Raw genomic sequence first — 14,647 nt, forward strand, 5'->3', positions numbered from 1 at the left:
GGACATAAATATCATTTGGGTGCAGCATTGCATGACCACACAATTGTCAGTTAAAGTAACGCAGTGCTGTAACGCAAAAAATGGCTTAGTTAGGAAGGGGGGTAAATCCTGTGGAGGTCAATTGGTTAAACACTGCGCATGGGGCAGCTGTTTCTCCTGGATGCCCACACATCTTCTTGTCCTGGCTCTGAAGCCTAGTGTAATGTTGACTACTCATACCAGCTCATGGCCCATATGTGTACTGCAAGTCACCATCACAAAGAAGAGCAAGGCAGCAAATAATCCATATCTTTATCTCATGTGAAAAAGTCTACACAAGCCAAAAGGGGAGGGACCAGGTAGTCCAAGTGATATCAATATGTCACATCATCAATTACCCCATACACAGCCAGGAGCAGACACTCTCCTCCCCTTGCTTCTCTTGGCGGTGCCGGAGGGGGTGGAGTGCAGTTTGTGTGTCTGTTTATTGTTAATGGCCATGTCTGGGACCTGTATTGGTTCTGTGTGTCTATTTTGTAAAACTCCATAAAATAGAATTTATAAAGAAAAAATGTAAGTGACAGATTGCTGTGGCTGAAAGCAAGAAAATTTCCTAGTGTGTGGCCAGTATAAAAAAGATCAGCCTTATATCAATAAAGCTATAATTGTTAAAACTTTGTTTCTATGTTTCTTATTACAAGCAATATCTGATTATTAACTTTGCTCCTTCTCATCAGAAAACCCTGCAAAAATAACAGCAAAATGCAGCAAAAATAAAAAAAACCTGTAGGGCAGGGGCCTTGAATTAAAATTCAAGGAGGTCCAATCACTAAAATGTTCTTCTGGCAGAGGTCCGAATAGGGTGTGCCCATCAGTGTGCCCCCCTTACATTAGGTGTTGCCATCAGAGTGCAGTATTACATCATGTAATGCCATCACATCAGGTGTGCCCATCAGAGCGCTCCTTTACGTCAGTTGTCCCCATCAGAGTGCCCCTTTACATCAGATATCCCCATCACAGTGCCACCTTACATCAGGTATTCCCATCAGAGTGCCCCCTTACACTCAAAGTACCCCTTTCCATCATATTTCCCCATTAGAGTGCCCCTTTCCATCACGTGCCCATCAGAGTGCTCCTTTCCACAGTATGTGCCCATTTGTGCCCCCTTAACAGGTGCCTATCAGAGAGACGCTTAACATAAAATGTGCCTGTCAGAGTGCCCCTTAACATAAAATAAAGAGCATGCTGATGGGCACATTTTATGTTAAGGGGCACTTTGATGGGCACATTTATATTAAGGGGCATGCTGATGGGCAGATTTATATTAAGGGGCACTTTTATGGGCACATTTTATGTTAAGGGGCACTCTGATGGGCACATTCTATGTTGTGTCCATCAGAGTGCACCTTAACATTAACTGTGCCCATCAACACAACCCTTTAACAGTCAGTGTGCCCATCAGAGTGCCCCTGTAAGACTACACCCTACCTTGAGGGCAGACAGGAACTGCGCTGGGATCCTTGCTGAAGGATGCTTGTGTACAGGCAGGGAGAGGGACCTGGAGAGACAGTGAGCTTCAAGGGGCAGGGCGCATACACATGTCATGTTGCCATGACGACTGCCCTGCTCAGCAGCAGATCTGTCATTGCAGGCTGGCGGTCCAGAAGGGAGCGCTGCTTGGGTCGTTCTTGGACCGCAGTCTACCATTTAGTGACCACTGCTGTAGGATAAAATGCCTGTAAATATTCTTACCTTTCTACCAGGTTCTGTACAGCAGGGGTGATGTCACGCTCCTTCCGATGAGATACCTGGGAATGTTTAGTACCCAATTCCTGTGAGGTGATGCTGAAATACAGTGTAGGATCATCTTTTTGTGCTGGTAGGAGCATCCCGTCATCCTCGTCTAGGTGCCATGGGCAAAAGCTAGGTGAAAGGTAAATATATTCATTGCATTTTTTTACTCTACGGTTTAAAAAAAATTTTTATCAAGCTTTTTGGCATGGGCGAAGGAGGCATGATAAAAAAAAAATTTACATTTTTTTGATGTGATAGGGAGGAAATGCTCTGGGTAGAAATACACTGAAAACTGAGAATGTGCTCTAGCTGCCAACACTGCTCTGCAAAATCCCCAACTGCAGTGGGGCCATGGGCAGAAGCAGAAGAAAGAGGACAGCAAAATCAACCAGGTTTTTTGCAGAATACAGAAAATGAATCCCATAGTGATTTGGTGAGTATGACTATCATGTAAGGCAGCATTTACGGATCATTTTTAATGATGTGGATTTAATGATACTGTAAGTATAAGTACCCCAGCAGTAAGGCGATCTCCATTAGGAGAATGCTTTCCTTGTAAACAATGGCATATGTCTGACATCCTTGAGAAAATAATGAAATCATAATAATTTCAATGCTGATGGAAAGCACTTATAGTCAGTTGTAGTTCTGCTTCATTCACACTGAAGTGGCCCTTCGTGGGAATGTCCATGCTGCGTAGGGCGGAAGATGCCGCACACCATAGGGAATCGTAGAGCTCTCATTGGTTCATCCACATGGTGGGAGGGGCTACACGTGATAATGTCAACGTACTTTGTCCCAGATGTGTTTTTAGATAGAGGTAATGTCCACTTTAAGAACATCCATGTACATTATTTTAATAAACTTGTATTTTAGCAATAATTTTAATGATTTAGATTCTTTAATAGGGTAAAGAACATTGCAATGCAGTTACCAATCATAAGACCTATTTCATTGTTTAAATCTGATCATAAAGGAAATCAGATGGGTTCATATGAATTACGTCACACTGCGCAAAAAAGTCATTTTAAAATGCTCAATTAAATATGCTGGGCATATTATTATTATTATACAGTATTTATAAAGCGCCAATAGTTCGCTCAGCACTGTACATTACAAAGGGGGACAGAACATGTGACAGAACAATACCAATACAATGCAAAACATGAGGGGATCGAGGGCCCTGCTCTTTCAAGCTTACAATCTAGGAGGGAGGGGATGGTGGCACAGGAGGAGATAGCTGTGGGGGATGGAGTGGTAGGAAGAGTGGAGGAGGTCGGCAAGTTAGCAGGGGGCGGGGTAGGCTTCCCTGAAGAGATGGGTTTTCAGGGTGCGCCTAAAGGAGAGGAGAGTAGGTGATAATCTGATGGGTTGGGGCAGGGAGTTCCAGAGGATGGGTGACACCCTGGAGAAGTCCTGGAGGCGGGCATGGGAGGAGGAGACCAGGGAACTAGAGAGAAGGAGGTCTTGTGAGGAGCGGAGTGTGCGTGCTGGGCGGTACTTGGATATTAGGTCAGTGATGTAGTTCGGGGCAGTATGGTGGACAGCTTTGTACGTCAGCGTTAGGATTTTGAATTTGATCCGTTGCGCAATCGGAAGCCAGTGGAGGGATTGGCGGAGGGGGGTGGCGGAAACGGAGCGGTTGGAAAGGTGAATGAGTCTGGCAGCCGTATTCAGGATGGACTGAAGCGGGGATAGCCAGCGGCGAGGCAGGCCAGTGAGGAGGGAGTTGCAGTAGTTGAGTCGTGATATGATGAGGGAGTGGATGAGCTGTTTAGTGGTTTCTGGAGTTAGGAACGTGCGGATTTTGGCGATGTTGCGGAGGTGGAGTCTGCACGAGTTTGTTAAAGAGTGGACTTGGGGCTGGAAGGATAGGTTGGAGTCCAAAATGACACCAAGTACTCTGGCCTGTGGGGCGGGTTTGATGGTGGCGTTGTTGGACATGATGGAGAAGTCAATGGGGGGTGGTGTCCGGGCTGGAGGGAAGACAAGAAACTCGGTTTTGGAGAGGTTCAGTTTAAGGAAGTGGAGCGACATCCAGTCTGATATGTCGCTCAACAGGTGTGTGATTCGGGCGGAGACCGAGGGGGTGAGGTGGGGGGTTGAGAGATAGATTTGTGTGTCGTCGGCATAGAGGTGGTAGTTGAAGCCGTGAGAGTGTATGAGTTGGCCAAGGGAGGAGGTGTAGATGGAGAAGAGAAGGGGCCCGAGGACAGAGCCTTGAGGGACCCCAACAGAGAGGGGGAGTGAGAGGGAGGTGGTGGCATTATAGGTAACGCTGAAAGAGCGTTGTGACAGGTAGGATGAGAGCCAGGAGAGAGCAGAATCTCTGAGGCCGAGGGAGTGTAGTTTTTTGAGGAGGAGGGGGTGGTCGACTGTGTCAAAGGCCGCAGAGAGGTCAAGGAGTAGGAGCACTGAATAGTGGCCATTAGCTTTGGCGGTTAGCAGGTCGTTGGAGAGTTTGAGTAAGGCAGTTTCGGTGGAGTGTAGGGGACGGAAGCCGGACTGTAGGGGATCGAGGAGGTTGTTGTCGTTGAGGTGAGAGCATAGGCGGGCGTAGACTAGGCGCTCGAGAAGTTTAGATGTAAATGGGAGCAGGGAGATGGGTCTGAGGTTGTTCGGGTCATTGGGGTCCAGGGAGGGCTTTTTAAGTATGGGGGTGATGTGTGCATGTTTCAGAGGGGAAGGGAAAGTGCCGGAGGAGAGGGAGAGATTGAAGATGTGGGTGAGGGAGCGTAGGATGGAGGAGGAGGGAGGTTGTAGGAGTTGTGAGGGGATAGGGTCAAGGGGGCAGGTGGTGAGGCGGGAATCAGAGAAGATCTTGGAGACTTCTTCGATGGTAGTAAGGTCAAAGGTGCGGAGTGTTGGGGGAGCTTCAGTATGAGGAATGTAGGGTGGGGTGGGAGAGGAGGTCAGAGCAGTGGTGGGGCCGTGGGAGAGGGGTGTAGAGGGGGTAGCTGAGTGAGGGGGAAGGGGGTTGGAGGGAGTTTGAGCAGCGACGAAGTCCCTGTGGGTTATGTCGAGGGGGAGGGGGGATGAGGGGGTAGCTGTGTGAGAGGGGACGGGTTGAGAAGGCGTGTGAGTTGCGGCAATGTCCTTGCGAATTGTGTCAATCTTGTTTTTGAAGTGATTGGCAATCTCAAGGGCAGTGAGTGAGGTGCTGGGTGGAGGTGGGGGTGGCGAGAGTAGAGAGTTGAAGGTGGAGAAGAGTCGGCGAGGATTGGAGGAGAGGGCCTTGATGAGGGTCAGGAAGTAGGCTTGTTTGGCAGTATGGAGGGAGGAGGTGTAGGTGTGGAAGGCAGATTTGTATCGGGTGAAGGCTTGTTGGGATTTGGGTTTGCGCCATAGTCGCTCCAGGGCACGACTGTGTCGTTTGAGGGTTTTGGTGTGATCAGTCTGCCAGGGCTGAAGCGGTCGGGGTCTGATGTTGCGTGTGGTTAAAGGCGCTAGTGAGTCAAGGGCTGTTGACAGCGCATTGTTGTAGGCGGTCATAGCCAAGTCGGGGCAGGACAGGGGGAGGATGCGGTCATGGAGTTGATCAACTGCGGAGTGGAGGGAGGCAGGGTTAAGGTTGCGGAGGTTACGGCTGGTAGTAGTGTGACATTTGGAGGGGTAGGCGTTGGAGGATGAGGAGATAGAGAAGGTAATCAGGTTGTGGTCAGAGAGAGGGAAGGGGGTGTTAGTGAGGTTGTGGGGAGCGCAGCGGTTGGAGAAGACAAGATCAAGGATATTACCGTCGGAGTGGGTGGTGGATTGTATGCACTCTGCAAGTGCAAAGGAGGAGGTTAAGTGGAGGAGACAGGCTGTGTCCGGGTTGTCGAGGTTGACAGGGATGTTGAAATCCCCAAGGATGATAGTGGGTAGCTCAGAGGAGAGGAAGAAGGGTAGCCAGGAGGAGAAGTCTTCCAGGAAGCGGGGTATGGATCCAGGAGGCCGGTATATCACAGCAATCTTCAGGGGGGTTGGGGAGAATAGTCGGACGCAGTGGGCCTCGAAGGAGGAGAAGGATAGGGAGGGGGGGTTTGGGAGGACTCGGAAGGTGCTCAGCGGTGACAGGAGCAGGCCAACCCCACCACCTTTACGACCGTTGGGCCTGGGTGAGTGGGTCCAGGTGAGACCGCCGTAGGAGAGTGCAGCAGGGGAGGTAGAGTCAGTGGGCTGGATCCAGGTTTCCGTAATCGCCAGGAGGTTGAGGGAGCGGGAAACAAAGAGGTCGTGGATGGCGGTAAGCTTGTTGCACACCGATCGGGCGTTCAGGAGTGCACATGAAAACGGGGGGGAGATTTTAGGGAGCAGGGGGACAGATACTAAGTTGCGGGGGTTGCGGCAGGACGTGGAGGCGGGAGGGTTTTGTGCGGGTGAGGGAGGTGGTGGAGGGCCAGGATTCAGGGAGATGTCCCCCGCGGTTATGAGGAGGAGAAGGGTGAGAAAGGTGGCATGGGAGCGGGATGTGCAGGAGCGTGAGAAACTACTAGTGGAGGTGTTCGGGTCAGTGGGAGAGTGGAGTAATAGGAGGAGGTGGTGGGTGCCATAGAGGGGTGAGGGAAGCAGTGAGGGCACAATATACAAATGTTTGGGAGAAGCACAGGAATATAGTGAATGGATTTTGGGAACAGAGGAGAGGAAAATGAGAAGGAGGAGTGGAAGAGGCATTTTGGGGAGGTGATGAAAGCAATAGTAGGGAGATGATAGCAATGAGGGGTAGATGTACAAGTTTTGGGGTGGAGCAGAGGGTTAAAGAAATGAGATTTGGGAACAGAGGATAGTAATATGAAGAGGAGAAGAGGGGTGTATTATATAAAAGGTACACGGAGTGGGACTCAGGTATGTAAAAGATGTTTCCCAGGGTGTTTCCTTTCAGTCTGTCCAGCATGCAGTAGAGTTTCTTGCTGTTGTGTCTTCCTGCTGCTTAAGTTCAACTGCTGTGTTTAACTGCTCTGCACTCATTCAAAGCCGCACTCCATCATAAGCAGCACCCCCATCAGAGACTGTGCCCCCCATCAGAGATCTCCCCCATGAGCTGAACTAAATTTATAGGGAGATGCTCAAATGAGCATTCAACTCCGCCCCAATTAGAAGCTGATAAGGCTCACATGAATAGGGGGGGGATGTTTCTTAGGAACCAGGCCACAGTCATAAACCTGAGTGCGCCTAGAGGTGAGGACAAGTCAACAGATACACAGATATAATTACAACATTTGTTGAGAATTTAACAGGAGTCAATGCGTTTGGTTAAGAGTGGAGGTAGCAGATAAATGCAGTTACCCAGAGAAGAACAGCAGGAGTCAATGCGTTTGTCTGGTTAAGAGTGGAGGTAGCAGATAAATGCAGTTACCTGTGAAAGTAGAGAAGGCATAATTAAAGTGCTGTGTTTAACTGCTCTGCACTCATTCAAAGCCGCACTCCATCATAAGCAGCACCCCCATCAGAGACTGTGCCCCCCATCAGAGATCTCCCCCATGAGCTGAACTAAATTTATAGGGAGATGCTCAAATGAGCATTCAACTCCGCCCCAATTAGAAGCTGATAAGGCTCACATGAATAGGGGGGGGATGTTTCTTAGGAACCAGGCCACAGTCATAAACCTGAGTGCGCCTAGAGGTGAGGACAAGTCAACAGATACACAGATATAATTACAACATTTGTTGAGAATTTAACAGGAGTCAATGCGTTTGGTTAAGAGTGGAGGTAGCAGATAAATGCAGTTACCCAGAGAAGAACAGCAGGAGTCAATGCGTTTGTCTGGTTAAGAGTGGAGGTAGCAGATAAATGCAGTTACCTGTGAAAGTAGAGAAGGCATAATTAAAGTGCTGTGTTTAACTGCTCTGCACTCATTCAAAGCCGCACTCCATCATAAGCAGCACCCCCATCAGAGACTGTGCCCCCCATCAGAGATCTCCCCCATGAGCTGAACTAAATTTATAGGGAGATGCTCAAATGAGCATTCAACTCCGCCCCAATTAGAAGCTGATAAGGCTCACATGAATAGGGGGGGGATGTTTCTTAGGAACCAGGCCACAGTCATAAACCTGAGTGCGCCTAGAGGTGAGGACAAGTCAACAGATACACAGATATAATTACAACATTTGTTGAGAATTTAACAGGAGTCAATGCGTTTGGTTAAGAGTGGAGGTAGCAGATAAATGCAGTTACCCAGAGAAGAACAGCAGGAGTCAATGCGTTTGTCTGGTTAAGAGTGGAGGTAGCAGATAAATGCAGTTACCTGTGAAAGTAGAGAAGGCATAATTAAAGTGCTGTGTTTAACTGCTCTGCACTCATTCAAAGCCGCACTCCATCATAAGCAGCACCCCCATCAGAGACTGTGCCCCCCATCAGAGATCTCCCCCATGAGCTGAACTAAATTTATAGGGAGATGCTCAAATGAGCATTCAACTCCGCCCCAATTAGAAGCTGATAAGGCTCACATGAATAGGGGGGGGATGTTTCTTAGGAACCAGGCCACAGTCATAAACCTGAGTGCGCCTAGAGGTGAGGACAAGTCAACAGATACACAGATATAATTACAACATTTGTTGAGAATTTAACAGGAGTCAATGCGTTTGGTTAAGAGTGGAGGTAGCAGATAAATGCAGTTACCCAGAGAAGAACAGCAGGAGTCAATGCGTTTGTCTGGTTAAGAGTGGAGGTAGCAGATAAATGCAGTTACCTGTGAAAGTAGAGAAGGCATAATTAAAGTGCTGTGTTTAACTGCTCTGCACTCATTCAAAGCCGCACTCCATCATAAGCAGCACCCCCATCAGAGACTGTGCCCCCCATCAGAGATCTCCCCCATGAGCTGAACTAAATTTATAGGGAGATGCTCAAATGAGCATTCAACTCCGCCCCAATTAGAAGCTGATAAGGCTCACATGAATAGGGGGGGGATGTTTCTTAGGAACCAGGCCACAGTCATAAACCTGAGTGCGCCTAGAGGTGAGGACAAGTCAACAGATACACAGATATAATTACAACATTTGTTGAGAATTTAACAGGAGTCAATGCGTTTGGTTAAGAGTGGAGGTAGCAGATAAATGCAGTTACCCAGAGAAGAACAGCAGGAGTCAATGCGTTTGTCTGGTTAAGAGTGGAGGTAGCAGATAAATGCAGTTACCTGTGAAAGTAGAGAAGGCATAATTAAAGTGCTGTGTTTAACTGCTCTGCACTCATTCAAAGCCGCACTCCATCATAAGCAGCACCCCCATCAGAGACTGTGCCCCCCATCAGAGATCTCCCCCATGAGCTGAACTAAATTTATAGGGAGATGCTCAAATGAGCATTCAACTCCGCCCCAATTAGAAGCTGATAAGGCTCACATGAATAGGGGGGGGATGTTTCTTAGGAACCAGGCCACAGTCATAAACCTGAGTGCGCCTAGAGGTGAGGACAAGTCAACAGATACACAGATATAATTACAACATTTGTTGAGAATTTAACAGGAGTCAATGCGTTTGGTTAAGAGTGGAGGTAGCAGATAAATGCAGTTACCCAGAGAAGAACAGCAGGAGTCAATGCGTTTGTCTGGTTAAGAGTGGAGGTAGCAGATAAATGCAGTTACCTGTGAAAGTAGAGAAGGCATAATTAAAGTGCTGTGTTTAACTGCTCTGCACTCATTCAAAGCCGCACTCCATCATAAGCAGCACCCCCATCAGAGACTGTGCCCCCCATCAGAGATCTCCCCCATGAGCTGAACTAAATTTATAGGGAGATGCTCAAATGAGCATTCAACTCCGCCCCAATTAGAAGCTGATAAGGCTCACATGAATAGGGGGGGGATGTTTCTTAGGAACCAGGCCACAGTCATAAACCTGAGTGCGCCTAGAGGTGAGGACAAGTCAACAGATACACAGATATAATTACAACATTTGTTGAGAATTTAACAGGAGTCAATGCGTTTGGTTAAGAGTGGAGGTAGCAGATAAATGCAGTTACCCAGAGAAGAACAGCAGGAGTCAATGCGTTTGTCTGGTTAAGAGTGGAGGTAGCAGATAAATGCAGTTACCTGTGAAAGTAGAGAAGGCATAATTAAAGTGCTGTGTTTAACTGCTCTGCACTCATTCAAAGCCGCACTCCATCATAAGCAGCACCCCCATCAGAGACTGTGCCCCCCATCAGAGATCTCCCCCATGAGCTGAACTAAATTTATAGGGAGATGCTCAAATGAGCATTCAACTCCGCCCCAATTAGAAGCTGATAAGGCTCACATGAATAGGGGGGGGATGTTTCTTAGGAACCAGGCCACAGTCATAAACCTGAGTGCGCCTAGAGGTGAGGACAAGTCAACAGATACACAGATATAATTACAACATTTGTTGAGAATTTAACAGGAGTCAATGCGTTTGGTTAAGAGTGGAGGTAGCAGATAAATGCAGTTACCCAGAGAAGAACAGCAGGAGTCAATGCGTTTGTCTGGTTAAGAGTGGAGGTAGCAGATAAATGCAGTTACCTGTGAAAGTAGAGAAGGCATAATTAAAGTGCTGTGTTTAACTGCTCTGCACTCATTCAAAGCCGCACTCCATCATAAGCAGCACCCCCATCAGAGACTGTGCCCCCCATCAGAGATCTCCCCCATGAGCTGAACTAAATTTATAGGGAGATGCTCAAATGAGCATTCAACTCCGCCCCAATTAGAAGCTGATAAGGCTCACATGAATAGGGGGGGGATGTTTCTTAGGAACCAGGCCACAGTCATAAACCTGAGTGCGCCTAGAGGTGAGGACAAGTCAACAGATACACAGATATAATTACAACATTTGTTGAGAATTTAACAGGAGTCAATGCGTTTGGTTAAGAGTGGAGGTAGCAGATAAATGCAGTTACCCAGAGAAGAACAGCAGGAGTCAATGCGTTTGTCTGGTTAAGAGTGGAGGTAGCAGATAAATGCAGTTACCTGTGAAAGTAGAGAAGGCATAATTAAAGTGCTGTGTTTAACTGCTCTGCACTCATTCAAAGCCGCACTCCATCATAAGCAGCACCCCCATCAGAGACTGTGCCCCCCATCAGAGATCTCCCCCATGAGCTGAACTAAATTTATAGGGAGATGCTCAAATGAGCATTCAACTCCGCCCCAATTAGAAGCTGATAAGGCTCACATGAATAGGGGGGGGATGTTTCTTAGGAACCAGGCCACAGTCATAAACCTGAGTGCGCCTAGAGGTGAGGACAAGTCAACAGATACACAGATATAATTACAACATTTGTTGAGAATTTAACAGGAGTCAATGCGTTTGGTTAAGAGTGGAGGTAGCAGATAAATGCAGTTACCCAGAGAAGAACAGCAGGAGTCAATGCGTTTGTCTGGTTAAGAGTGGAGGTAGCAGATAAATGCAGTTACCTGTGAAAGTAGAGAAGGCATAATTAAAGTGCTGTGTTTAACTGCTCTGCACTCATTCAAAGCCGCACTCCATCATAAGCAGCACCCCCATCAGAGACTGTGCCCCCCATCAGAGATCTCCCCCATGAGCTGAACTAAATTTATAGGGAGATGCTCAAATGAGCATTCAACTCCGCCCCAATTAGAAGCTGATAAGGCTCACATGAATAGGGGGGGGATGTTTCTTAGGAACCAGGCCACAGTCATAAACCTGAGTGCGCCTAGAGGTGAGGACAAGTCAACAGATACACAGATATAATTACAACATTTGTTGAGAATTTAACAGGAGTCAATGCGTTTGGTTAAGAGTGGAGGTAGCAGATAAATGCAGTTACCCAGAGAAGAACAGCAGGAGTCAATGCGTTTGTCTGGTTAAGAGTGGAGGTAGCAGATAAATGCAGTTACCTGTGAAAGTAGAGAAGGCATAATTAAAGTGCTGTGTTTAACTGCTCTGCACTCATTCAAAGCCGCACTCCATCATAAGCAGCACCCCCATCAGAGACTGTGCCCCCCATCAGAGATCTCCCCCATGAGCTGAACTAAATTTATAGGGAGATGCTCAAATGAGCATTCAACTCCGCCCCAATTAGAAGCTGATAAGGCTCACATGAATAGGGGGGGGATGTTTCTTAGGAACCAGGCCACAGTCATAAACCTGAGTGCGCCTAGAGGTGAGGACAAGTCAACAGATACACAGATATAATTACAACATTTGTTGAGAATTTAACAGGAGTCAATGCGTTTGGTTAAGAGTGGAGGTAGCAGATAAATGCAGTTACCCAGAGAAGAACAGCAGGAGTCAATGCGTTTGTCTGGTTAAGAGTGGAGGTAGCAGATAAATGCAGTTACCTGTGAAAGTAGAGAAGGCATAATTAAAGTGCTGTGTTTAACTGCTCTGCACTCATTCAAAGCCGCACTCCATCATAAGCAGCACCCCCATCAGAGACTGTGCCCCCCATCAGAGATCTCCCCCATGAGCTGAACTAAATTTATAGGGAGATGCTCAAATGAGCATTCAACTCCGCCCCAATTAGAAGCTGATAAGGCTCACATGAATAGGGGGGGGATGTTTCTTAGGAACCAGGCCACAGTCATAAACCTGAGTGCGCCTAGAGGTGAGGACAAGTCAACAGATACACAGATATAATTACAACATTTGTTGAGAATTTAACAGGAGTCAATGCGTTTGGTTAAGAGTGGAGGTAGCAGATAAATGCAGTTACCCAGAGAAGAACAGCAGGAGTCAATGCGTTTGTCTGGTTAAGAGTGGAGGTAGCAGATAAATGCAGTTACCTGTGAAAGTAGAGAAGGCATAATTAAAGTGCTGTGTTTAACTGCTCTGCACTCATTCAAAGCCGCACTCCATCATAAGCAGCACCCCCATCAGAGACACTGCCCCCCATCAGAGATCTCCCCCATGAGCGGAACTAAATTTATAGGGAGATGCTCAAATGAGCATTCAACTCCGCCCCAATTAGAAGCTGATAAGGCTCACATGAATAGGGGGGGGGGATGTTTCTTAGGAACCAGGCCACAGTCATAAACCTGAGTGCGCCTAGAGGTGAGGACAAGTCAACAGATACACAGATATAATTACAACATTTGTTGAGAATTTAACAGGAGTCAATGCGTTTGGTTAAGAGTGGAGGTAGCAGATAAATGCAGTTACCCAGAGAAGAACAGCAGGAGTCAATGCGTTTGTCTGGTTAAGAGTGGAGGTAGCAGATAAATGCAGTTACCCAGAGAACAGCAGGAGTCAATGCGTTTGGTTAAGAGTGGAGGTAGCAAGTAAATGCAGTTATCTGTGAAAGTAGAGAAGGCATAATTAAAGTGCTGTGTTTAACTGCTCTGCACTCATTCAAAGCCGCACTCCATCATAAGCAGCACCCCCATCAGAGACTGTGCCCCCCATCAGCATGTAGCTGTGTACCTTTATCTCATACATATCTTTCTTTGTGTGTTTATTTTGTGAAACAGAGAAGAAGATTGATCTAAATTCTGTGGATCTGGCTAAGCTGAGGGTTGCAGAGTTAAAGAAGATATTGGACAACTGGGGAGAGACATGCATAGCCTGCATAGAGAAAACAGATTATGTTCAGCTTATAAAGGAACTGGCTCCAAAATATACTGCACAAAACCAAAGGACAGACCTGTGAAAGCATCGACTCTATAAAAGCGTGGAGCTGCTGTATAATAGAGGAATGGAAAATGGAGGTGCTATCCACAACAATCCTTTTAGTTTTAAGATTTCATATTCTAACCTTCACAAGAAATGACAGACAAAATCTTGTTGGTTGCTATGGGAAACACAATTACTGTCTATTCTGCCCATTTTAATATGTGGAGGTAAATTATACATTTAATGAACTCTGGATACATCAATATTAAAACATGTTTTTGGTAACAAAGCGTACCAGAAATAACACATTGACAATTATATGTGTACTTAGTATCAGTAATATTGTTACTGTTTCATTTGTATTATTATCATCATTATCATCCCTGAATAGCAGTGAATGCATTTGAATGTGTGAGAACATGTGTGATCTCAGCAGAACTGATGGCATTGTAAGTTACTTAGGAAGCATCCTAACTACGTATTGAATTACAGTAATGAACATTATATGCTTTTACACATGTTCTCCACTTAGTCATTAATTAGATTCAAACCTCCCCTAAAGATTGAATCAAGTTGGTGACTGTTGGGAAATAATTTCAGTGTGATGGCTTTAGTACCTACAGTCATGTAAAAAAAATAAGTACAACTGGTGGAAAATTTGAACATATTTGAACAGGCAATTATTAGATCTGGATTTAAATAGTTCTTATAGATAAAAGTGATATACATGAACTAATAACACATAAAACTGACATGGCATATTAATTTTCATGATCTAAATTAATGAAAATGCAGATTTGTCATATAGAAAAGTAAGTACACCCCTACATTTACTACCACTTCATACCCATGAAATTAGAATCTTGTGTTCCAGATTGGGTGCCATTGATTATAACCTCCATTGGGGGTATGCAGGTGGAAGCTGTCTTATTATAACCTCAGACATCTAGGGGTTTATTTACTAAAGCTGGAGAGCCCAAAATCAGACTCCCTTCTGCATAGAAACCAATCAGCTTCTAACCTCAGCTTGTTCAATGAAGCTTTGGCAATGAAACCTGGAAGCTGATTGGTTTCTATGCAGAAGTGAGTCTGATTTTGGACTCTCCAGCTTTAGTAAATAAACCCCCTAGGGTCTGGTGTTCTATTTTTTCTTTTGACATGTATAGTATCATCATGCCAAGATCAATACAGATCTCTAAGCCCCTCAGAAAAAAAGCTGAAAATGCTTATGAGTCTGGCAAGAAATTCAAAAAGATTGTTAAATGACTTTAAATCAATCATTCCACTGTAAAGAAAATAAATTACAAGTGATGTAGATTTCAAACAACTGCTAATTGGATGAGGACTGGCTGACCCAGCAGATCTATCTCAAGAGCTGACCTTTT

The 14,647-nt window shown here is 46.2% G+C and overlaps 1 protein-coding gene across 1 annotated transcript in view; it reads left to right on the forward strand.

Moving 5' to 3' along the window:
* CDNF (cerebral dopamine neurotrophic factor) overlaps nt 1-13,602 on the forward strand; it is a 53,614-nt gene extending 40,012 nt beyond the window's left edge. The window contains exon 4 of the mRNA XM_089686084.1: nt 13,121-13,602. Within this exon, the coding sequence (XP_089542210.1) occupies nt 13,121-13,299 (179 nt within the window). The 3' untranslated portion in view covers nt 13,300-13,602. The remainder of the gene's footprint in view (nt 1-13,120) is intronic.
* The last annotated feature ends 1,045 nt before the right edge of the window (nt 13,603-14,647 follow it).

Source organism: Staurois parvus, unplaced genomic scaffold (assembly GCF_062004578.1).
Source record: "Staurois parvus isolate SC_StPar_1 unplaced genomic scaffold, SC_StPar_1.0 ptg000019l, whole genome shotgun sequence".
NCBI classification, from domain to species: domain Eukaryota; kingdom Metazoa; phylum Chordata; class Amphibia; order Anura; family Ranidae; genus Staurois; species Staurois parvus.